Genomic DNA, 25,937 nt, shown 5'->3' with positions numbered 1-25,937 from the left:
ATGACAAAAATTTCAAAATTATACATTTTAAATGCAACACAATGTTAACATAAACTCACTATTTCATATTTTATAATAACATGTTAGAATTTATATATATATAAACTCTAACACATTATTATAAAATATACATATTCTAATTTAACAGGCTATTTTACCACAAAGTAACTGAGGAACACTGCATAATGGAAAAGTCAGGTAAACTGTCTAGCGCTACGTATCTATCTTTGGCTGTTGCTTTCTGAACCTGAATTTTCTGTGGTGTGAATTCCTAACCCCATGCTTGCGGAACTGGTTTAAGGACAGGAGGTAACCTATGTTAAAGGCTTTGCACTTGGGAGGCCTTTGGTGAATGTAAACCAGGCCCTTTAGCAGCCATTTCATCTCTCTAGATTTCCTTCCTCAGCTGTACACTAAATAAAGGTGATTAATTTTTCTACATACTGAGTCTTTTCTACTCAAGGAAACCTACTCTGATCTCAACTTTGGCAATTCAGAGAGTCCGCATAAAACGGTGAAGACACAAAATAATCCACCTTTTTTTTTTTTTTTATTAAAGGATTGCTAAATTCTCAGGAGGCGCGGGGCCGACCTCCAGTATCCCAGCATCCCCTGCGCTGTTCCCGTAGCTCTTGCCCCGAGTCTCTATGGTAGCGCCGGCCTCGGAGGCGGTAGCGGCAGTTGCGGCTGTTGGGAGAAAAAGAGTGAGAGATCCACTCTCCTAACTGGCTCGGTGGCTTTTGGCGCAGAGGGTCGCGATGTCAGAGAAAAAGCAGCCGGTAGATTTGGGTCTCCTGGAGGAGGACGACGAGTTCGAGGAGTTCCCTGCCGAAGGTAATCGGCTGGGCCCTGCTGGCCTCAGAGCCGCGCGGTCGGTGACTGGGGCCTCTGGGTGGATGAGGCGCGGGCCTTCGGACCCGGCTCGGGGTTTCCGCGGGACGCTTGGACCTCAGCAGCGGGCTCCCCAGGCTCCGGACGCGCGACCCTGTGCGCCTCCGGGTCTTGGCGCCCGGGTCACGGTGGAACTTACTGGCGAGGCCAAAGGGCTTCTGCTTCCTCATTGGGAGGAGCCACGTTGACCCTGTTCAGTTTCTTCCCTTCCCCCCGCTCCCCGTATATGTCTACATAGTGTCTTTTTCCGTTTATTTTCTTTTGATTTCTTGGCCTTCCCTTGCTCTTAAACCATTCCAGAATTAAGTTGTTTGTTGCACCTGGTTATGCCAATGCTGGTTACTTTTAGGACGTTACAGATGAAACCTATTAAGTAGGCTGAGAGGATTAGGTTTTTTCTAATACACTGTCCTGTAGGGTCGTTATGAGTCGGAACCGACTCGACGGCACTGGGTTAGTACAAATATTGGTCACCCTTGTTGCTCATCATTTTTGGTCACTTAGCTTTTTTATCTTCGAGCTAACTTAAGAGTTTATAAGATTCTAAAACGTGTACTTTTTTATTAGTTTCATGGTTACTTAGAGGACCTTTAGTTTTCTCATTGTAGTTAATAATAGCAAATAGCTATAGTTAACATTATCGAGTGGTTACCACGTTGTCAGGCACTTTTCTTAGTGCTTTAATTGTATTAATTTATTTCATTCTCAAACTCTAGGAAGAAGTGGGTACTGGTATTACCATTTTTCAGATAAAGAAAGTGAAGCTTCGGATGGTTAGTAAACTTGCCCAGTGCCACACAATGGCTAAAAATTAGGGAACTGAAATTGGGACACGAAGCCCTGAAGCTGTACTGCTTCTGTTTACTTGTTAGATAGCTGTTGCCAGTTACATTTTCAGAGTTATTTGCTTTATTGGCTAATGGTTATGAGTAGGATTCACATATTTATCTTATAAGCAAAGGAGATTACTGTTGGGTAGCATTTCTGCAGGTGGTTAGTAGGAAGAGAACTGTGATTAATGGTGTACTTGTCTGTAGTATTAAGCAATTATCCCTTCACTAAAATTGTCTTAAGTTGTACTCTGTCATGATCTTATTGTGCATAAAACCACATAGCTGGAATAACTTGTTCTATTTATTTATAGCATACTTAATATAATTTTGTTTAGTGGAAATGAGGTAATAGTAGAGTGAGGTCTAAAACTAATCCATGTACTCTAATTCATCTGAAACTTGAAACAATTTTTCATATCAGATATTGAAAGTTTTTAAAAAATATTTTCATTAATTTTCTTTTTCTGACAATTAGGTGAGAAGAAAATAGCCCTTTAGATTCTCTTGTTCTCCTCTTTCTGTGCCACAACTGAGAGGTTTTTTTTTTTTTTAGGTTATTTAAAATGAACTTGACTTTGCCTCCAGAAATAATAGTATTTGTATAAAAATACTGTTATTCCAAGTATTGTATAATTTTCCTGTAACCAATGAAACTGCTATATTGTCTAAAGAAATCAGGTGCACAGTACTACTCACCTCCCTACACTTCTGGAGAAACTGTTATTGATGGGAATCTGTCTGTTGAGGCGACAAAGGCTGGTGGTCCCCTAATGCTGCCAGCATTCTGGAGTAACTGAGGCACTCTCACCTGTGCCTAACAAAGTAGTACACCTTTTTGTAGTGGTCCTTAACCAGGGGAGTTTTTTTTTTTTTTAAATCCTCGTCGACATTCACTCGCTGGGAGGGAGTGTGAAGTAACTACCAGAATTTAGCAAGTGCAGGACTTGGGAGAAAGATGTAGAAATCTACTCTGTAAAAATTACAGCCTATAAAATCCTGTGGGGCAGTTCTACTCAGTCACGTGGGGTTGCTATGAGTCGGAATCAACTCGATGGCACCCAGCAACAACATGCACCAGTCCTGCACAATGAAGAATGTCCTATGAAAAATGCCACCGAGAAACATTTAATGAGCATTAGATACCAACTATACTAAACAATCAATAGAAGTGTTCTTTAGAATCTTAAATATAGAAGGTAGACGTAACAAATATGTCAGATACTGCTCTAGTCTGTTTACCTGGTGCAAAAAGGGCTTTGCTGTTTGTAGTTATAAAATGTAATATGTTGTGTGCTGTTGAGTTTATTTTCAACTCATAGTAATCCCATGTGACAGAGTAGAACTGTCCATCCGGTTTTCTAGGCTGTAATCTTTGAGGAAGTAGATGGCCAGGTCTTTATCCCACGAAGCCACTGGGTTGTTTCGAACCAGCAACCTTTTGGTTAGCAGTCAAGCACTTAACCGTTACCGTACCATGGCTCCTTAAATATAACATACCAAAAAAAAACCCCAAGCCCCATTGCCGTTGAGTTGTTCCAACTCATAGCAGCCCTGTAGGACAGAGAAGAACTGCCTCATAGGGTTTCCAAGGCTGTAAATCTTTACGGAAGCAGACTGCCTCAATCTTTCTCTCCTGGAGCAGCTGGTGGGTTCAAATCACGGACCTTTCTGTTAGCAGCCGAGCACTTCACCAATATAGTGGACATGTAAATAATAACATCAAACATTTAATTTAGTTACATGGTGATAGCAAGAGATGGAGAATTCATGTTACTAAAAATTTTTTAAGAAAAAAATATACAGTAAAACCTATGTAAGGTGGCAACCTGTCAGAAAAGGGAAACACAAAATATTTTCCACTACATAGAGTGATAGAAAAGTGGTGAATGCACCTTGTGAAAGGTGAAAAACTTGTGAGACCTGTAAAACAAAGTCCCGTTGAGTTCTGGCTTTCACAGGTTTCACTGAATAATGGATAGCAGTGTGCCTGTTGAATTCCATTAATGGTAACCATGTGCAACTAGTAAGTTAAAGTTTTTGAACCCTAGGATGAAATAAGCATGATGAATTTAGGATAAGACCTAGGTTTCAAGTCACTGTTCATTAGCCTTTACAATATCTTTACAGCGTAGAATAGTTGTACAGGTAACTGCTTATGATAAAAAATTGAACCTATAAAAAGTATAAATTGAAAAGTAAAAGCACTGTTCTGCTCTTTCTCCCTATTTCTCGTGCTTCAGTGGTAACCACTGCTAAATGATTTTTTAAGTATCCTTCCAGAATTTGTTTGTATATATCCTTTAAATATACACACCAAGGACCATATACTATATATACACTATTCTGCCTGTTTTTTATTGCTTAATGTATTTAGAAAGCTCTTGGTATTAATGTAAAGATCTGCCTTATGCTTTTTAATAGTTGCATACTAGTCCATTGTATGTATGTTAAATAATTTAACTAGTCCCTTATTGATCAATATCTAGGTTTTTTAGTTTCTTTTTCTGTTACGGAATATGGCTGCAGTGTATATTTTTACATCTTTGTATGTGTGCACTTATCCATAAGATGACTTCCCAGAGAGGAAATTGTCAGGTCAGATTGGCAAGTTCATCATTATTTCTATTTTTAGTAGAGTTTTTTTGTTTTGATACAATCACAAACTTACAAAGTACTCGAAAGTATAGTACAACTTTTTTCCTTGAACCATTTAAGAGTTGCCAACCCGATGTCCCATTACCTGTGAATACTTTAATGTGTATTTCCGCAAAGATGTAACTACAGTACAACCATCAAAATCAGGAAATTTAGCAGTGATACTTTACTGTCATCTAATCCTCAGATTCCTTTCTGGTTTCTCTAGTTGTCTTGGTCACGTCTTGATTCAGAATCACGGGTTGCATTTAATTGCTGTGTCTCTTTAGTCTTCTTCAGTCTAGAGCTCACATAATTTTGATACTTTTGAAGATTACAGGCCAATTATTTTGTAGAATATCCCTAAACTTGGATTTGTCTCGTGTTTGCACATGATTGGATTCAGGCTGTGCATCTTGGCAGGAATGTCACAGTTGTGATTCTGCGTTGTTGTTGTTGCATCCTATCAAGTGGAACATGATTCTCATTTGTACCACTACTAATGATGCTCACTTTGAACACTTCAAGGTGATATCTGTCAGGCTTCTCCATTGTGAAGCCACTCTTTTCTCCTCAAAATTAGTAAGTATTTTGTGGAAAAGGACTTAGAAACCATGTAAATACAGCATTCTTTTATCATCAAACTTTCAGTTTATTCATTTGCTTATATATATCACTATGGACTCATGGGTTCTCATTTTATTCAGTATGTTATGATTTGTTACTCTTACTTATTTTAATCTTCAAATTGTCCCGCATTTGAACCCAGGAAACCTCTTTAAGCTGTCTCTGTGACCTTTTTGACATGTATCTATCATTCTTTATTTCTGAGCATTTTGGCACAAGATGTTCCAAAATGACCTTGTATTTTCCCTGATCCAGCTCTGGTATCACCTACTTCAACGTGGGTTCGTTTTAGTGGAAAAGGTATTTAGAACACAAGATCTGTATTCTGATTGCGCTCATTGCTTTTGAGATATCTCTGCTCATAGGCCCTCTTAAATGTTTATGTATGTGTACACACATACACATTTTTACATCTATGATCTATCGAGGAATCCTGGTGGCTCAATAGTTTAGGCACTGGACTGCTAACCAGAAGGTTGGTGGTTGGGAGGAAAGACCCAGTGATCTGCTCCAGTAAAGATTTCAGCCCAGGAAACCCTATGGGGAGTTCTGCTTTGTCTTATACGGTCACTATGAGTTGGAATCAACTGGATGGCAACAGGTCTGGGGGCAGGGGGCTGGTTTGGATGTTTGCTTTGAAGTTCCCCGCTGAAGTTTTTGGTCCTTGTTGGAGAAAATATAGTAGTATGAGAATACTATGTTAGATACTGATTTCTTAGCCATTGAATAGACATTAAATCTGTAGAGTATATATATGTGTGTTTGCATCATGATAATCTACAGAAAATGAAGTTTTAGAAAAATAATGTTAATCTGTTTTATACAGTGCAAGGGTTGCTGTGGGTCAGAATCAGTTTGATGCACCAGGTTTTTTATTTGTTTGCTTGGTTTTTAAGTAGGGGCATATGTAAATTTATCTCAGAATGACTAGATTTGATGTAGCTTCATTTTCATACTCAGGAATGTAATGATGCAGTTCGCAGCTATTGCTGTTCTTTTTTAGTCACCAATGGTGGTGAGTGGGATTTAAATACAATCTAGATGTTTTTTTTGAGCCATCAGCTGTTTTATTTTTCCGTTCATATGATATTTTCCATATACATGCATGTTTTTATTTGAAGAATCCCTGTTGAATATTTGTTTATATTCAGAGTAGCATTACTGTTATAGAATGAATAAGAATTTTATGTTCCTGAAAATAGGTATAGAATAGAACATTTGCAGCCCTATTTGGTATAAATGGAATTTCCTTTTTACTTTTCTCCAAAGTTGTATGCTTCATACTTTAAGAGATTTAGGAATGTATGTTGGGAGTGGGAAGTGTAAGTAATTTTATAAACATTTTCTAAGTTGAGAGAAAACCTTTTTCATATTTAAATATCAAGGTGATACTTAGATTTGGGAATTTTTGATGGCTCAGATTTTTGATATTTAAAACTAGTCACAGATGTAATTCTCACTGGTAAAATGTGAACAAAGCCAGATTTTGGGACAAAGTCTTAAATAACCTAGAATTGCTAAAAACTTATGTATCAGTCATCTGTTATTGATAATTTCCAATTCTGACTTTTAAAAATATGGTAATTTTTTTTTACCAGTAAACGTCTGGAGGTCTGTACACTGAAGTAAACACAGCTGGGCTATTTAATGATTAATCACAATCCTGGCAGTGCATTTAGTGTTGAAGGTATTTATAAGGTTACTTGCCTATTCCAGAAAGGAATTAGACATCAGTCAGGTATCCTTGTTTGATTTTATTATTTTGCCTTTAGAAAAAAGAAGGGGAAAAAAAAAAAACCTACTTCTGGGTGTAAGGCTTTAAAAATGAGTGATTAAATATGAATAGCTATCAGTGGAGTGTTTTAATTGAAAATTAAAATACAGTTCAGAAATGTTTTGTAATAGATGCCATTTGATGTCACCTGAATCCCAGAGATTACAACAGGCACAACTTTTTTTTTTATTGTATACATTTTCCTAGTAAAGTTTTAAGTGTTGGAAATAATATTTTAGCATATTACATCCTATCACTTAAGCTTTTTACATAATATGGCCCAATATTTTTAATTAATATGGTTCAGTGTATAATCCTAGTTAGTAAACAAAAACATTTTTAAAGTTTTCCCTTAAAATAGATTACAGATTTTGGTTTGTCAGTATGAATACCAATTTTATTAATGGTGCATTTATTAAGTAATTTAAAATAGTAAGTTGTTAAAAGAATAAAAGCCAATTTGAAGACATTTGAGTGACATCAAGTAATAACTATATTGAAATCAATATTTTGAATCAAATCACGATTAGATTGAAAGCTCCTGGGGGGTCTATATTTTTACTGTTGTGGAAAGGCTATGTTTAAAATGTTTTCAAAAACAATTAAGGCCCTATAGCACTTTTCAAAAACTTTGAATGTTAGCTAGCAGATAAATGTGAAATAATATTATTTTACATTGCTAACTTGAATGTTTTGGTACATTATCAGCTTTTTTCTTCTTTAAGGACCAGTAGGCATAGAAGCTATCTGGTTAATAATGTAGGAAGCTGGTTAGTTGAAATTGGTTCAGCCAAACTTGAAGCTTAGTGTTTCAGAACCTTAAAACAGTTCAGTTGTGACTTGAGTTACGTTACTCCCTTTACTCAAAACATAGTTTCCAGTTTTTATGTATTTTAATTATTTCATGGAACATTAAGCTCTGTTAGATGTCTTTACAAAGACTCCTTCAAGTATCAGTAAAAAAAAAAATTTGACAATTCCCATTTCTGGGCTCAAAAAGGAGGGAAACTTTAGAAATGTAGCTACATTTACCCAGCTTTTTATTATCTACGTTGTCAGGCACTTAGCTATTGTCATTAGGGTTTCAAATTTAATAAGATGTGGTTTTTACCTGAAGGTTTTGAATGGTCACTAAGAGGAATGGCAGTGTTCATTTTAGGCATCAGTGGAGGATGGGTCTAAGCTACGTAAGAGAGGAGCAAGTGGAAGGGTCAGAAAGAAGGCCACAATAATAGCCCACCAAGGGGAACCATCACTCCTAAATTAACAGCAATAAGAATGGGGAGGGAGTGACTAACTCTGTAGAAACTTAGGAATTGAAATGGAAAGGACATAATGATTGTGATAGTTGAAGGACGAAGAGCAGCCAAGATGCCTCCCAAGTTTCTGGTTTGGGGAAGCAAGTAGACAGAGGTACTTTTCCTTTATTTGTAAATCTGGGCAGTGACATATCCAGGTACATAATGTAACTGGAATAAAATACCTATATTATGAGTTATTACCCCAAGTAGTTTTAAGTCTCTATGTGCATAAGGAAAACCCAAATCAGGCCTCTTGTTGTTTCATGATTTTTCTACTCAGATTGAAATGTTCTCAACCATGTTTCTAGTAAGGTAACTGCTATGATGAAGCTAATGGCCTATTTTAGAGGGTCTATAACTCATAATTACTGTCTTTTGGGGAGTGGCAGGAATAAAAAATGTACAGTTTTTTATTTTTAGAGTTCTGTTGCTGCTTTTATACCCATTTCTAATGCACCTGTTGTACACACCTTTGTTGTGGATATGCTAGGTACTGTTTATCTCCGAGGAAGACTAAGAGAAGTAAAATGTAGTTGTTATTCTTAAGGAGCTCAGGTACTAGTAATGGATCCAGACATAAACTGATGATTATGATTGTATGATACTGTGGTAGAAATTTTACACAAACGAAACCCTGGGTGGTGCAGACGCTTAACGTGTTCAGCTGCTGACTGAAAGGTTAGAGAGTTGAGTCCACACAGAGGAGCCTGGAAGAAAGGTTTGGTGATCTACTTCTAAACATCAGCCATTGAAGGCCCTTTGGAGCACAGTTCTAGTTTTGACACACAAGGAGTCGCCATGACTTGGAATGGACTTTTTTTTTTTTAATCAGAGGAAAAGGGATTAGGGAAGACTTTCAGAGGAGGTTATTTCCAATCAATGTTTAGAAAACTATTTTTTCCACATTTTCCACATTCAACCCTATTAGAAAAGTTTTTTAAAGAATAGTAAAACAAATAGAACAATTAATTGTTAACATTTAACGTATTTGCTTTATTTCTATCATTCATTATCTCTCCATATGTATGTGTAGATATATATATGTTTGCAAGTAAGTTGTCAACGAAATAACATGTCACTTAAATATTGCAACACAAATATCATGAGAAGATATCCTTCATAAAACCGGTTTTACATTCACACCTAAGAAAATTAACATTAATTCAATAATGTCATCCACATATATAATCCAAAGATGCCTTTTACTGCCGTATTCGCCAATCCAGTGTTCAGTCACTTTACTTACGCATCGTATTTGGTTATTATATCGCTTTAGTATCATAACAGTTTCCTTCTTTTTTTCTCTTTTTGTTTTACATGACGTTGACTTACTTGAAGAGGCCAGTTGTAGAAAGTACAATCTGAATTTGCCTAACAGTTTCCTTATCGTTAGATTCAGGACGACGTTTTTAGCAAGAGTACTGCATGGGTGTATTTCTTATTGCATCAAATCAAGTGATACATGTTAAGTTGTGCCATCTATTGGTGATGCTAAGTTTCATCACCTGGCTTAGATGATGACTACCAGGTCTCTTCATTTTCCCCTTCGTAATGAGTAAGTGTTTATTAATGGATGTTTGCAGCTGTTCCTTCTCACTTTGAGTTGTGCCACATCAGCAAATGAAGGTCCCGAAAGCTTTACTCCATCCACGTCATTAAGGTCGACTCTACTTTGAGGAGGCAGCTCTTCCCCAGTCATCTTTTGAGTGCCTTCCAACCCGGGGGGCTCATCTTCCAGCAGTATATCAGACAATGTTCCGCGGCTATTCATAAGATTTTCACTGGCTAATGCTTTTCAGAAGTAGACTGCCGGGTCCTTCTTCCTAGTCTGTCTTAGTCTAGAAGCTCACCTGAAACCTGTCCTCCATGGGTGACCCTGCTGGTATCTGAATACCGGTGGCATAAACACACAAGCCTTCACAGTACGACAAACTGACAGACATGTGGGAAGTAAAGCTTTCAGGACCTTCATTTGCTGATGTGGCATGACTCAAAATGAGAAGGAACAGCTGCAAGCATCCGTTAATAATCGGAACCTGGAATGTACAAAGTATGAATCTAGGAAAATTGGAAATCATCAAAAATGAGGTGGAACGCATAAATGTCGATATCCTAGGCATTAGTGAGCTGAAATGGACTGGTATTGGCCATTTTGAATCGGACAATCAAATAGTCTACTATGCTAGGAATGACAGCTCGAAGAGGAAAGGTGTTGCATTCATCGTCAAAAAGAACGTTCCAAGATCTATCCTGAAGTACAACGCTGTCAGTGATAGGATAATATCCAACGCCTGCAAGGAAGACCAGTTAATGCGACTATTATTCAAATTTATGCACCAACCACTAGGGCCAAAGATGAAGAAATAGAAGATTTTTATCAGCTGCTACAGTCTGAAATTGATCGAACATGCAATCAAGATGCATTGATAATTACTGGCGATTGGAATGCAAAAGTTGGAAACAAAGAAGAATAATTAGTAGTTGGAAAATAGGGCCTTGGTGATAGAAACAATGCCAGAGATCGAATGATAGAATTTTGCAAGACCAACGACTTCTTCATTGCAAATACCTTCTTTCACCAATATGAATAGCGATTGTACACATGGACCTCGCCAGATGGAACACACAGAAATCAAATTGACTACATCTGTGGAAAGAGACGATGGAAAAGCTGAATGTCATCAGTCAGAACAAGGCCAGGGGCCAACTGTGGAACAGACCATCAATTGCTCATATGCAAGTTCAAGCTGAAACTGAAGAAAATCAGAGCAAGTCCACGAGAACCAAAATATGACCTTGAGTATATCCCACCTGAATTTAGAGACCATCTGAAGAACAGATTTGACGCATCGAACACTAGTGACCGCAGACCAGACGAGTTGTGGGATGACATCAAGGACACCATCCATGAAGAAAGCAAGAGGTCACTGAAAAGACAAGAAAGAAAGAAGACCAAGATGGATGTCAGAGGAGATTCTGAAACTTGCTCTTGAGCGTCGATCAGCTAAAGCAAAAGGAAGAATTGATGAAGTGAAAGAACTGAACAGAAGATTTCAAAGGGCCTCTCAAGAAGACAAAATAAAGTATTATAATGACACGTGCAAAGAGCTGGAGATGGAAAACCAAAAGGGAAGAACACGCTCGGCATTTCTCAAGCTGAAAGAACTAAAGAAAAAATTCAAGCCTTGAGTTACAGTAGTGAAGGATTTCATGGGGAAAATATTAAACGACGCAGGAAGCATCAAAAGCAGATGGAAGGAATACACAGAGTCATTATACCAAAAAGAATGAGTCGATGTTTAACCATTTCAAGAGGTGGCATGTGATCAGGAACCAGTGGTACTGAAGGAAGAAGTCCAAGCTGCTCTGAAGGCATTGGTGAAAAACAAGGCTCCAGGAACTGATGGAATTTCAATGGAGGTGTTTCAACAAACAGATGCAATGCTGGAGGTGCTCACTCGTCTATGTCAAGAAATATGGAAGACAGCTTCCTGGCCAACTGACTGGAAGAGATCCATATTTATGCCTATTCCCAAGAAAGGTGATCCAGTGGAATGTGGAAATTATAGAACAATATCATTAATATCACATGCAAGCAAAATTTTGCTGAAGATCATTCAAAAACGGCTGCAGCAGTATATCGACAGGGAACTGCCAGAAATTCAGGCTGGTTTCAGAAGAGGATGTGGAACGAAGGATATCATTGCTGATGTCAGATGGATCCTGGCTGAAAGCAGAGAATACCAGAAGGATGTTTACTTGTGTTTTATTGACTATGCAAAGGCATTCGACTGTGTGGATCATAACAAACTATGGATAACACTGCGAAGAATGGGAATTCCAGAACACATAACTGTGCTCACGAGGAATCTTTACATAGATCAAGAGGCAGTTGTTCGGGCAGAACAAGGGGATACTGATTGGTTTAAAGTCAGGAAAGGTGTGCGTCAGGGTTGTATTCTTTCACCATACCTATTTAATCTGTATGCTGAACAAATAATACGAGAAGGTGGACTATATGAAGAAGAACGGCGCATCAGGATTGGAGGAAGACTCATTAACAACCTGCATTACACAGATGACACGACCTTGCTTGCTGAAAGTGAAGAGGACTTGAAGCACTTACTAAAGAAGATCAAAGACCACAGCCTTCAGTATGGATTGCAACTCAACATAAAGAAAACAAATCCTCACAACTGGACCAGTGAGCAACATCATGATAAATGGAGAAAAGATTGAAGTTGTGAAGGATTTCATATTACTTGGATCCATAATAACAGCCATGGAAGCAGCAGTCAAGAAATCAAAAGACGCATTGCATTGGGTGAATCTGCTGCAAAGGACCTCTTCAAAGTGTTGAAGAGCAAAGATGTCACCCTGAAGACTAAGGTGCGCCTGACCCAAGCCATGGTATTTTCAATTTCATCACATGCATGTGAAAGCTGGACAGTGAATAAGGAAGACTGAAGAAGAGTCGATGCCTTTGAATTGTGGTGTTGGCGAAGAATATTGAATATACCATGGACTGCCAAAAGAACAAACAAATCTGTCTTGGAAGAAGTGCGGCCAGAATGCTTCTTAGAGGCAAGGATGGCAAGACTGCATCTTACATACCTTGGACATGTTGTCAGGAGGGATCAGTCCCTGGAGAAGGACATCATGCTTGGCAGAGTACAGGGTCAGAGGAAAAGAGGAAGACCCTCAACGAGGTGGATTGACATAGTGGCTGCAACAATGAGCTCAAGCATAACAACGATTGTTAGGATGGCGCAGGACCGGGCAGTGTTTCGTTCTGTCGTGCATAGGGTCGCTATGAGTCGGAACCGACTCGAAGGCACCTAACAACAACAACAACAATGAGTAAGTAATCTGTTCTGTTGTCTAGCCATTTTTTGCCCATTAGTTTAGCAACCATTGTTGATCCTTGCCTAAATTGCATTGGGGGTTGTATAATTTTCAAATTCTGTCAACCTTTCTATATTTATACACCTGAAAATTGTAAAGGAAAACATTCCTTTTCTCAAAGATTTTTAAAAAATTCAATGTAGTACAATCCATTACAGCTATTCTTTTTGATTCTTGAGTTGTCCAAGATCTGGTTTTAAGCTGGTTTCTGTCTGCTTTTGACATGCTTTTGGGCATAAAAAGATATTCCAGACTCACCTAGTAATTTCCCAGATCTGGAATCAGCCATTTCCCCAGGAAGCCACGTATGCTTTAAATGGAGAATGAATATTTGAGCAAATTCAGGGTAAGTCCAAGTCAAGCTAAGTATTAGGTCTGAAAGATGGCAAACCGAAAGAGAGAAGAGGAGCAACATAGAATACTTGATAAACAGAAAATTTTAAGCTATTTTAAAACATGAAGTGTAAAGTTTGGGCTGAAGAAAAATGAAGATTTTGTGGTTGTGCTTCATTGCTGTGGTTTTCATATTGGGGAAGTTGTGTATTAGCACTTTAAGCTATATGACTAACTTGGGGGCATCTTCCCAGTGGATTTCAGTGTTAAGTAATTTAAAATATTTTTGTTTTAAAACATTCATTATGTGGTATACTATTCAAGTTATGCTTACTTTCTGTGTTTGCCCTCCCTCCCCCTATGTTTGTCCTCCTTCCCCTGCAGTTGATTTCCTTGAGTGCCACTATGCCAATTTTTTTACGTTTCTCTAAAAAACAAAACAAAAATTAGCATAATGCACTTACAAAATACCTTGTGGGGGGTGGGGAGGGTGTTGTTGACAAACAGATGTAAAAGGTGTGCATTATTTATGTAAAAATACGGTAATATATATTTTTAAAATGATAAAACATAAATCAGTGTCAAGATTATAGCAGATAGGTCAACCTAAGTAGAACGAAAGCAGGATATGCCTAAACTCTTACATGTGAGATGGTTATTGTTAGTTGCTGTCGAGTGGGCTCTGACTCACTTCAGAATGAAACGTTGTCCAGTCTTGCACCATCTTTGTGATCGTTGATATGTTTGAGTTCATTGTTGTAGCCATTGTGTCATTCCGTTTCGTTGAGGGTTTCCATTGTCTTTGCTGGCCCTCAATGATTATTCCCTCCTGATGATGCGTCAAAAGTAAGCAAGTAGAAGTCACGAACACTATTCTGTGATTCATAGAATTTTCATTGACTAATTTTCAGAAGTAGATCAACAGGCCTTTCTTCCTAGTCTGTCTTAGTCTGGAAGCTCTGCTAAAACCTGTCCACCATGAATGACCTGGCTAGTATTTGAAATACTGATGACATAGCTTCCAGCTTCATAGCAACAGACAAACCACCACAGTATGACAGGCTGACAGACGGGTGGTGGCACCTGAGATAGTTTGACATAACTTAAAGAGTACAGTAGTACATCAAAAGACTTTAACAACAAAATAAAAAAGACTACAGATGGGCAGAAAATTTTTAGGAACTATGTATTGGGTAAGGGCCTAATATCCAAAATATGTATAGAACTTCTACAACTTAACAACAAAAAGACAAACAACCCAATCAAAAAATAGGCAAAGGTCTTGAACAAACACTTCACCAAGAGGATATTCAGATGACCAACAAGCACGTGAAAAGATGTTCGTTAGCCATTGCCAAACCAAACCCACTGCTGTCGAGTTAATTCTGACTCATAGCGACTTTATAGGACAGAGTAGAGCTGCCTCATAGGGTTTCCAAGGCTGTAAATCTTTATGGAAGCAGACTGTCACACATTTTCCTGCAGAGTTGACCGGTGGGTTCAAACCGCTGACCTTTCAGTTAGCAGCTGAATGCTTTTAACCACTGCGCCACCATTAGTCATTAGCAGATGCATATCAGAACCACAAAGATGTATCATGTCATCTCTGTTAGAATGGTAGTGACCAGAAAAATGGAACATTTAACAGGTGTTGACAAGGTTGTGGAGCAGCTGGAGCCTTCATCCATTGCTTGTGGGAATGTAAAATGGTGCAGGCACTGTGAAAAACAGTTTGGCAGTTCCCCAAAAAGTTGACTGTAGAACTACCATATGACTCAGCAGTCCCAATCCTAGGCATTTATCCAGAAGACGTGAAAGCAGGAACACAAGTGGCAACCTGTATGCTAATATGCATTGCAACACTTTTCACAATATCCAAAATGTGTAAACAACTGAAATGTCCATCAGCAGATAAATGGATAAACAAAATGTGGCATATATGTAAAATAGAGTATTACACAGCCGTAAAGAGAAATGAAGTTCTGATGAATTCCACAACATGAATGAACCTTGAAAACATTATGTTGAGGGAAATAAGTCAGTTGCAAAAGGACAAATACAGTATGATCTCACTTATATGAAAAAGGGTACATAATGATATCACTCTGGAGGCCAATTTTTATCAGGATCAAAAGAGTAGAAGCAAGAAGAACCTGTTAGAAGAATGTTAACCTTGTATAGGTAAGAAAGGGTAATGTAAATATCTGATCTAGAGCAGAGGTCATAGGAATGGAAAGACAAAGATAGATTTGAGAATGATTAAGGAGATAAATGGGTAGGACTTGGTCATGGAAATGCAAAACCAGAAACTAAACTCACTGCCCTCGAGTAGTGACCCTGTAGGACAGAGTAGAACTGCCCCATAGTGTTTCCGAGGCTGTAAATCTTTATGGAAGCAGACTGCCACGTCTTTCTCCCATGGAGCAGCTGGTGTATTAGAACCGCCGACCTTTTGATTAGCAGCCAGCACTATAACCACTGCGCCACCAGGGTTCTCCATGGTCATGGAAAGAAGAGGAGATTTAGGATGATTCCCCCGGCACCTGGTATTATGAATATGTTTGCATTTTTTCTTAGGTCAGGAAACCATGTTGGTTGGAGGTAGGGGAAGCTGGAGATCTAAAGCTCAAGGGAGAGTTCTGCAGTGGAGACAGATTTGGAAATCAGTAACATTGTTGAAATATATTACTCAGGAAGGTGGTAAAGAAGAACATGGGCCACGGACAGATTTCTAACTCAGGCATTCTGCCACATAAAATGCTACTCAAGAGCATATGGGAAGGGATATAGTGGGAGGCAGCCTGTAGTTCACTATATGCCCTTTGGTTTCTGTAATAAAAATGACTAGAGATTTGGGTGTAGGAAAGTCTGTGACTTCTTGTGTTCTTTTTGTAACACAGTGTTCTGGTACTGGACTGCCTGAAGAAGTTGTTGGTTTACATATGTGTTTTCTGACTGTGATCAACAAAAGCTGAAATCTCAGTTTAAATCCTTGCTACCACCACCAAAAGGAAAAGAAGAAAAAATAAAATTTTGAAAACTAGAAACTAACATTCTTTATGCATATTTATATTTATCCTTTCTTTTAAAAAATCTAAGTTTTATATTGATGTTAGCCAAATGTTAATGATGACTTATAGTTTAACCTAATTTAATGTTTATATGAGTTGTCCTTTTTTTGTTTGTTTATTTGCCAGCTTTGAATTCTGAGCTGATATCTTCCTGCTGCTCAGCTTGCTTTAGGGCTGTTGGTGCTGTGTTTTGAAAGACTGTGAAATTTAAAAAAAAAAAAAAAAATTTTTTTTGTGAAATAGATCTTATAAAATTAGCCCAAGGAAAAATCAGGAAAGTAAATACCCTCCCTAAAAGTATAGCTTCTCATGCCTAATAGAATTCTTTTATATTAACTTCTATTTTAGATCTGCAGATTCAAGAATTGATAGAACAAAACAACATAAACTTTGAGATTTAAAGAAGAAGATTACCATTTCTCATAGATACGGTGTTAGATATTTTTGAATTGTGAGGGTGATTCAGTGATGAACTTCCAGGAGTTTTTTTATTTATGGAAATAATGTATGAGAAATATTTAGACTGCATCTGGTTCTGTTTTTAGACTGGGCTGGTTTAGATGAAGATGAAGATGCACATGTCTGGGAGGATAATTGGGACGATGACAATGTAGAGGATGACTTCTCCAATCAGTTACGGTAAGATTTATATAGCTCACTATTAATCGTTAGCATGTAATATGCAACTGACATATTATATTGGATAATTAATCTTTGAAATACATTTTTGAGTTACAAAAAGTAAGACATGTTGCCTTCATCCGTGTTTCTAAGCGTGAATACTTTGCATAATTGCATAAAAGTTTTATTTTTTAGTCCCTTTACAAACATAGTTAAATAGAATCAATGTGCTATTTTTTATCCTTGTGGGTTTAATTCTGTCAACGTCAGTTCTCTACCAGTATTGAGTATCTCAGCAGAAATTAGAATCATAAAGTGCTGAGCTCTAATAGGTTGGTGATTCTCAAGCTGGGATGGAGATTGGGGTGGTAAGAGTGTATTTTTTCATATTCATGTAAAAACCTACCTAATTCTATTTATTGAGGTTAAAGTCGCCTAATATAAAATTAACCATCTTACAAAGTGTACAACTCAGTGATGTTTAATACATTCACTATATTGTGCAGTCATCCTGTCCTGCGGTCATCATCTCTATGTAGTTCTAAAACATTTGAGCATTCCAAACAGCAACACCAAAACCATTAAGCCTCACTCCCCATCCTCATTTCTCCCCAGCTCCTGGCAACCTTGCTTTCTGTCTCTATGGATTTACCTATTCTGGCTATTTCATATAAATGGAATCTACAGTGTGTGATCTGGCTTACGTGTCTGGTTTCTTTCACTTACATAGGGTTGTCAAGGTTCATCTATGTTACAGCATGTTCAGTACTTTATTTCTTTTTAAGGCTGAATAATATTCCATGACATTTGAGTTTTTTCCAGCTTTTGGCTGTTGTGAATAGCACTGCTGTAAACATTCATATACAAGTTTTTGTTTGTATACTTGTGTTCGGGGTTTTTTTTTTTTTTTTTTTTGAGTATATACCCGAGAGTGGAATTGCTGAGTCATACGGTAATTCTGTGTTTCACTTTTTGAGGAACCGCCCAGGTTGTACCATTTTACATTGCCATCAGCAGTATATAAGTGTTCTAATTTCTCCCCATCCTTGTTAAAATCTGTCATTTTCCAGTGTTTTGGACATAGCCATCCTAATGGGTATAAAGTGACATCTCCCTGTGGTTTTGACTTGCATTTCCTTAATGGCTAATGATGTTGAGCATCTTTTTATATGCTTGTTGGCCATTTGTATATTTTCTTTGGAGAAATGTCTATTTAAAACCTTTGCCCATTTTTAGTTGCACTGTAAGAAAAAAAAATTCCTTATATATTCTGAGTACTTATTAGAAATATGATTTGCAGATATTTCCTTCTGTTCTTTAGGTTATCTTTTCACTTTGTTGATAATGTCCTTTGCACAAAAGTTTTAATGAGATTCAATTTATATTTTCTTTGTTGCTTTTGTTGTCATATTTAAGAATTCATTGCCTAATTCAAGGTCACAAAGACTTATTCTGTATGTTCTCCTGAGGAGCTTTGTAATTCTATCTTCTTGCATTAAGTCTCCAATCCATTTTGGGTTAATTTTTGTGTATAATGTGTGAGATAGAGGTCCAGCTTCATTCTTCTGCATGTGGGTATACAGTTGTCTTAGCATATTTGTTGAAAACCATTTGTTTTAGCCCCTAATTTTCTTCCTTTTTTTTTAAATAGTATTTTACTGTGTTTTCAGTGAAGGTTTACATAGCAGTTTAGGTTCCCATTCGACAGTTTCTACACAAATTGTTCATTGACGTTGGTTACATTCTTCACAGTGCCTGAATATTCTCATTATTTCCATTCTGGTTGTTCCATTCTCTAATTTTATTTTGATTCAGCCTGTGTTTATCTGTTTTGGCCAAAGGATTTCTAAATAGGCTGTCACATACTTTGCTGAAATAAAGATATAGAAGAACTATTGAAATCTTCTTATTCACTGGTCTAGGACCCTTGTTCAAAAAGGAAGTAAGATAATTTATAATGATTTAGATTTTTTTCTTTTATTTTTAATAAATATACAGTAGCTCTTGGTAACACTGCTTTATGTGGGGAGAGGCCTCACAAGCTCTACATTCTAAAGACATTTTAGAGACATAACAATTTTACCAATTTCCTTTCTTCCCTTTTTTTAAAAATAGCCCAATTTATGTTTACCTTTCACCGTTAGTCTGGTCCTTTTACAATTCTTCATGATTTCTCAAAGATTTCTGACTGATTTTTTTACTGTATCAGTTCTTTCAGTACTTCCAGTTGTGATTATTCAGAGCCTTGAGACTTTTTTAAACTAATGCAGTGTGGAGTTATCTGTTGTGGTTTTCAGTTTCACCCAATGATGCTGCTTTTCCTTTTGTAGGTTTTTTTTAATTAACTTTTATTGAGCTTCAAGTGAACGTTTAGAAATCAAGTCAGACCGTCACATATAAGTTTATATACACCTTACTCCGTACCCCCACTTGCTATCCCCCTAATGAGTCAACCCTTCCAGTCTCTCCTTTCGTGACAATTATGCCAGCTTCCAACTCTCTCTATCCTCCCATCCCCCCTCCAGACAGGAGATGCCAACACAGTCTCAAGTGTCCACCTGATATAATTAGCTCACTCTTCATCAGCATCTCTCTCCTACCCACTGTCCAGTCCCTTTCATGTCTGATGAGTTGTCTTCGGGAATGGTTCCTGTCTTGTGCCAACAGAAGGTTTGGGGACCATGACCGCCGGGATTCCTCTAGTCTCAGTCAGACCACTAAGTATGGTCTTTTTATGAGAATTTGGGGTCTGCATCCCACTGATCTCCTGCTCCCTCAGGGGTTTCCTTTTGTAGTTTTATGGATAAGATAAGAACAACACCTGTTGAGCTTTTCCTCTAAAATCTGTTACTATTACACCATCTATCCTAAGCACTGAACCTATATTCTTTCTTATTCTTCATCTATATGTGGTGCTCAAAGCCCTTTTTGTTCTTTTTTTTCATTCTGGGATTTAACTAGTGTTTTTTTTTTTTTTTTTTGGTTGGGTGTTTACAAGTTCGTGCCAGTGTCTTTTTTTTCTATTTATCTTTGATTTTTCTCTTTAAAATTGAGGCACATCACAGAACACCCTGGTATCTTTTTTTCTTTATATGTATCCTCCTGTTTTTTCTCATTGGGGTCATATCAGGTCATTAGAAATTTTATTTTCAGACATTCCATCTCTGTTGAGCCCTGTTTCATGTTTTTAATCATGTCAGTTTTTCTTTTCTGTTATGTTTTTGAAATTTACTTTTTAAAGTTGAGGCCAAATGAGTGTTGTCTCTTTGTCATTCAAAAGAAATTTCTCTAAAGTTTTATTTCTTTTATGTTGGTCATTGATCAGAAATGGCACTTCTCTCATAACATTGTGTCAAGACTTTATCACATTTTATCAAGGGTCTTTTAGCAATATATTGATAATTAGATTTCTCATTACTACTACATCTTGCTATTTTACTGGTTTGCAAATAGAGCATTATTTATATATTCTTTGTGGCTTGTTTTTTATAACACACCCCCACAATGCTCTTATATTCTCTGTTGTGCTTCTGCCTTTAGGTTTGTGGGTTTCGGTAGGCCTATAAATCTTAATGCTTCTGTTAGTGAATAAAATTTTTCTTTTTATATCCCTATTTGAGTCATGGATTCTTTTCCACTAAGGTTGTCAATACTTTACCGGTGCTGTCAAATAGAGTATTTGACATGGTGATGGAATGTTCTTCAACATGTACTATTCAATATGGTGGCCACTAGCTACATGCAGCTGTTGAACACTTGAAATGTGGCTAGTGCAACAGAAGAACTGAGTTTTTTTGTTATATTTAATTTTAATTCATTTAAATACCACGTGACCACTATATTGGACAGTGCAGCTTCAGACAGTGTATCCTTGCTTTTTAAAAACTTGTCTTGATTTACAAGCCTTCTGCAAAGATGTTCTTCCTAGTCTTTGTAAAAGCCTTCAAAGTCCTTAATGTGGTATCATAAACCATGGTAAGAACATGTTTTACTGTCTTCTGACATGAGTCCTCTAACTTGGCAGAGACAGCACAGACTCTAGAGCCATATTGCTGGGTCCCAATCCCAGATCTGCCTCTTATTTAGCTACATGAATCTTGGGCAAGTCACTGAGCTTCCCTGTGACTCACTTTTCTCATCTATAAAATGCAGATGATAATTAGTACTTTACTCAAAGAGTTGCTATGAGGATTAAATGGTGGTTGTTGTTAGGTGCCGTCAAGTTGGTTCTGACTTAGTGTGACCCTGTGCACAACAGAAAGAAACACTGTCCAATCCTGTGCCATTGCCACAGTTGTTGCTGTTTGAGCCCATTGTTGCAGCCACTGTGTCAGTCTGTCTTATTGAGGGTCTTCCTCTTTTTCACTGACCCTCTACATTACCAAGCACGATGTCCTTCTCCAGGGACTCGTCCCTCCTGAGAACATGTCCAAAGTATGTGAGTACAGCATTCTGACTGTACTTCTTCCAAGACAGATTTGTTCATTGTTCTAGCAGTCTACGGTATATTCAATATTCTTTGCCAACACCATAATTGAAATGTATCGATTCTTCTTTGGTCTTCCTAATTCATTGTCCTGCTTTTGCATGCATATGAGGCAATTGAAAATACCATGGCTTGGGTCAGGTGCACCTTAGTGTTTAAAGTGACGACATTGCTTTTCAACACTTTAAAGAGGTCTTTTGCAGCAGATTTGCCCAGTACAATACATCACTTGATTTCTTGACTGCTGCTTCCATGGGCGTTGATTGTAGTTCCAAGTAAAATGAAATCCTTTACAACTTCCATATTTTCTTCATTTATCATGATGTTGTTATTGGTCCAATTCTTAGAATTCTTATTTTTTGTTGAGGCATAATTCATACTAAACACTGTAGTTTTTGATCTTCATCAGTAAGCGCTTCAGGTCCTCTTTGCGTTCAGCAAGCAAGGTTGTGTCATGTGCATATTGCATGTTGTTAATGAGTCTTCCTCCAGTCCTGATACCCTGTTCTTCTTCAGTAGCCCAGCTCAGATGACTTGCTTAGCATCCATACATCCAAAAATGCTGGGTATATTGAATAGTTTAATACTTTCCATATAGCAAGCTACTTACTTTCTCTGCCTGTTCCTTTAGTAAGTAGATGCAAAAAGAAAAAGACCACCTGTGTCTGCATGTCTCTAAAAGTCATTCTTTTTTGCTGCTTCTGATTTTTTTTTTTTCTTTCTACATATCAGTAGAAATAGGTAGCATTATGAGATTTCCCAGACCCTGCATCACATCGTACTTAAAAACTCCAAGAAGCCAGTACAATTCCTGATTTACCATGTCAGGGATAAAGCCACCACCATAAAATCAGCAGAGTACTTTCTTGGATGGTAAAGAGGAGGCCTCAAACCTACAAGTGACTGTTATTAGCCTTTTTCTTGTGTTGTTACAAAAGGAGTGCTGCTGCTTTTGCTTCAGATAGTCTACATGCATGATGTATGTCTTATACCTGTGGTGCTCTCCTTGTACCAAGGTTCTTCCCTCTTTCTTGTTGATTTTTTTCCATTCACCAGCCTCCTGATGTTAGTGTTTGTTTTGTTTTGTGTTTTGTTCTTAGTGGCCTTAATTTATTTTCCTTTTGGTTTCTTACATAAATTCTAGCAAATAACTTTCCATTTAGCTAATAGAAAACACTTCATCATTTCTTGGTGTTTATAAACAATTTATAAACATAATTGGTGACCATCTACTATTAGGGAGACAGACACAAACCTTGAACAAATTTGGTGTATCTGTTACTTAAATCTTAGTTGAAACTTAGGTTTGTTTTGTTAAAATAAGAGAAAGTGAATAATCTACACTGGTTTTGAAAAGGCAGCAGAAAACTTAGGTCTTAAGAAAGCTTTAAAATTATTTTCATTTTAAATAGGAAAGGTATAAAATTTTAGTGTGAGATGAAATTCAAAGACTTGCCATATTCGCTAAAGATTGGTAACCAGTTCTTGCGGAAAATATTTGAGGAGCTTTCTGTGGTAAATGCAAATGGATGCTTTTAATCTCTCCCTTTGACCGTAAGTTCTTACATTATTCCTACATCATATTCATATAACTTTCTCTCATTTAGTCCTGACAACAAAGGAGGAGATATGTTGTTATACATGAAGACAGACATTATAATCATTTTCCTAAGTGAGGGAAGTCCAAAGGAAGCAATTTAGTTGAACTTAGCAAAAGGAGAGGCACAGTCAGAGGCTTGCACTAGTTTCTTGACTCCTAACCAGTGTTTATAGCACCAACTCATACTGCGTTCTATACCTGAGCAGAAGACAAGGATGATTCATTTGAATAATCTCTGACCTTAATACTATTTATGAAAATTAGGTCAATAATTATAAATAACTGTTAGAGTTTTAGGTAAGCAAAGAAGTTTGGAGAAATGAATAACAAATACTATACATCATTCCTTCCATGTATTTTTTGCATTATGTTTGCACTGGATAGTGTGATGGTTTCTGAGCCAAATTATACTTGAGAACAAATGTCTTTTTATCTTACTGGATGTAATGATTTAGTGTACATTAATCACACTTCATATTTATACAATATTTTATCAGAGGCTTGCCCACCAATAAGTTTTCTTAAACTTTTATAAAATCTGGATTGTAGATGAGTTGTTGGTGATATATTGGAATGCTAGTTTACATAGTTGAAGCTTATTACAGGACGAAGCTTTTTTACTGGAAATGTTTTATATAAGGCAGATCAGCAATTGCGGTTGGCATTCTCAAAGTGTGACTGAAACCTCAGGTTGAATAAATTATTTAAAATCATTAAAAGTGTCTTTTTTATATGTGTTGTGTCTATACCAATGTGTAACTTTGACATTTTCATCTACATTAAAATTAGGATCAAACAAACAAACAAAAAACGAAAACAACCCCATTGCTGTTTAGTCTATTTCAGCTCATCGTGAATGACCCTGTAGGACAGAGTAAAACTGCCCCATAGGGTTTCCAAGGAGCGACTGGTGGATTCGAACTGCCGACTGTTTGGTTAGCAGCTGAACTCTTAGCCATTGAGCCACCAGGACTCCAAATTTAGGAAAGTCTTATTTAACATTATATAACTTATTTAATGTATTTGTCTACATATAATTAAAACCACCAAAAACCCACTGCCATCGATATAAGGCAGAATAATTCTCACCCACCCTTAAATTTTATTAGTTTTTTTTTTTGGTTGGAGTAATGTATACATGTCAATATGAAAAACAATCTGTTTTTTTCTGTCTAGGGTATACTTGTTATGATGACTATAAAATTTCTAAAGATTTGAAAAGGACCTCTGGTGGTGCAGTGGTTAAAGCACTCGACTGCTAACCAAAAGATCATCAGCCACTCTGGGGGAGAAAAGACTTGATGATCTGCTCCCATAAAGATTTTAGCCTAGGAAACCCCATGAGGCGGTTCTACTCTGTCCTGTAGGGTCGCTGTGAGTCGGAATCGGCTCGATGGCAATGCGTTTTGGTTAAAAGATTTGAAATGGATGTCTTGTGTTCTTAGCCATAAAGTTAATGATTCTCAAGTTTTATTTTTAAGTATCTAATAGAAACAAAACATTTGTATGGTATTTGGAAGATAGCAATAAGTCCCTCACAGTTCTTCTATTCTTAAGAAAGTTAAAGATAAAAGATAAGCTTATTGATGGAAAAAGCAAAATTTAATGAGTGTTACATTGACTTATCCAGTTTCCTCCTTATATGGGTTTCATTTTAGGGACTAATGTAAAGTTATTAGATAGTATTGTAAATTGATGCCCAGGCTTAGCTCATTGACTTAATCTATTAATTATGTAATTTCTTTTGAAAAAGTTTAATTTATCATGAATGCTTGCTGATGTTGTTCTTTTGTGTGTTTTATTATAGAGCTGAATTAGAGAAACATGGTTATAAGATGGAGACCTCATAGCATCCAGGAGAAGTGCTGAAGCAAATGAAACTTGAACTGTTAACTAAATTCTAGGACCGAGAACCCAGGATGGGACACTTTAAAAAATGTTTATTTCAGCATCTGCTTGGATTTATTTTTGTTTCTTGTAACACAAAAAATAAATGTTTTGATCTAATCTTGCTTTGGTGAAGAAGTCTTGATCTTTGGCCTGTAATCATAAATTTTCTCATACTACTGATGATTTCCCAGAACTTATTATATAGTGACAGTTAAATTTCATAGCATGATTTTTTTTTTTTTTTTAAATGTTAACTGAGGCTCAGAGAGTTTAAATGATCTGGAACTAGCATCTGATACCAATCCAGTATTTTTCTTAAATCATGTTGATTCAGTGTTCGTCCTGCTTTATAAGGTACTTTCATATCACATCAAACTTCATCTCATCTGTATTTTGATAGCTTAGGCAACATTTACTGAAATTTCTAAGGTGACCCTTTGAAACCTATGTTTTTAAATATTAACCATTTTAAATTTACTTAGTTTTTGAGCCAATAATATCAATGGTTAATAGAGTATTACTAATACTTAATGGCCAGAGCAGTTTCACCATAGTGCTAAGAGCAGCATCCTCTGATAAAACTGGGGAGGCGTACTCAAGATACGTTATCAACTTCTGTGTATTTCTCAGGTACTGCATAGCAGATTCATTTAGTACAAGTCAGTTTTTGCAAATTAATTACTCTTGCCACATCTACTTTTGTGGGAGATTTGATTTGGTTTGCAAAGGGTTCTTTCTGATAAAGGAAAGAAGCTGATGTACAGCTTTTAGTAGAAATACTTTTCAAACTTGAATGGCCCTCATTGAGAAGTAGAATCATCACTACTGATGAGTAATTTAACATGTAAAATTTATGTAACATGATGTAGTACAGACACCAAAATAGGAGTTGAGGACCTGAAATCTAAGTTATGTCCCCAAATGATTGTGAACACAAGTTTCCTCCTCCTAAGACAACCATAAACCTTCCT

At 37.0% G+C, this 25,937-nt stretch overlaps 1 protein-coding gene across 1 annotated transcript; it reads left to right on the top strand.

Moving 5' to 3' along the window:
* The first annotated feature begins 625 nt into the window (after window positions 1–625).
* Window positions 626–25,087, top strand: SEM1 (SEM1 26S proteasome subunit). Its single transcript, XM_049894023.1, has 3 exons — window positions 626–834; window positions 16,915–17,008; window positions 24,884–25,087. Exons 1-3 carry the CDS (start codon window positions 759–761, stop codon window positions 24,924–24,926), a joined length of 213 nt encoding a protein of 70 aa, XP_049749980.1. The 5' UTR covers window positions 626–758; the 3' UTR covers window positions 24,927–25,087.
* The last annotated feature ends 850 nt before the right edge of the window (window positions 25,088–25,937 follow it).

The sequence above is a fragment of the Elephas maximus genome, chromosome 8 (assembly GCF_024166365.1).
Source record: "Elephas maximus indicus isolate mEleMax1 chromosome 8, mEleMax1 primary haplotype, whole genome shotgun sequence".
Lineage (NCBI taxonomy): Eukaryota > Metazoa > Chordata > Mammalia > Proboscidea > Elephantidae > Elephas > Elephas maximus.
This window is presented reverse-complemented; position numbering and strand designations above follow the sequence as displayed.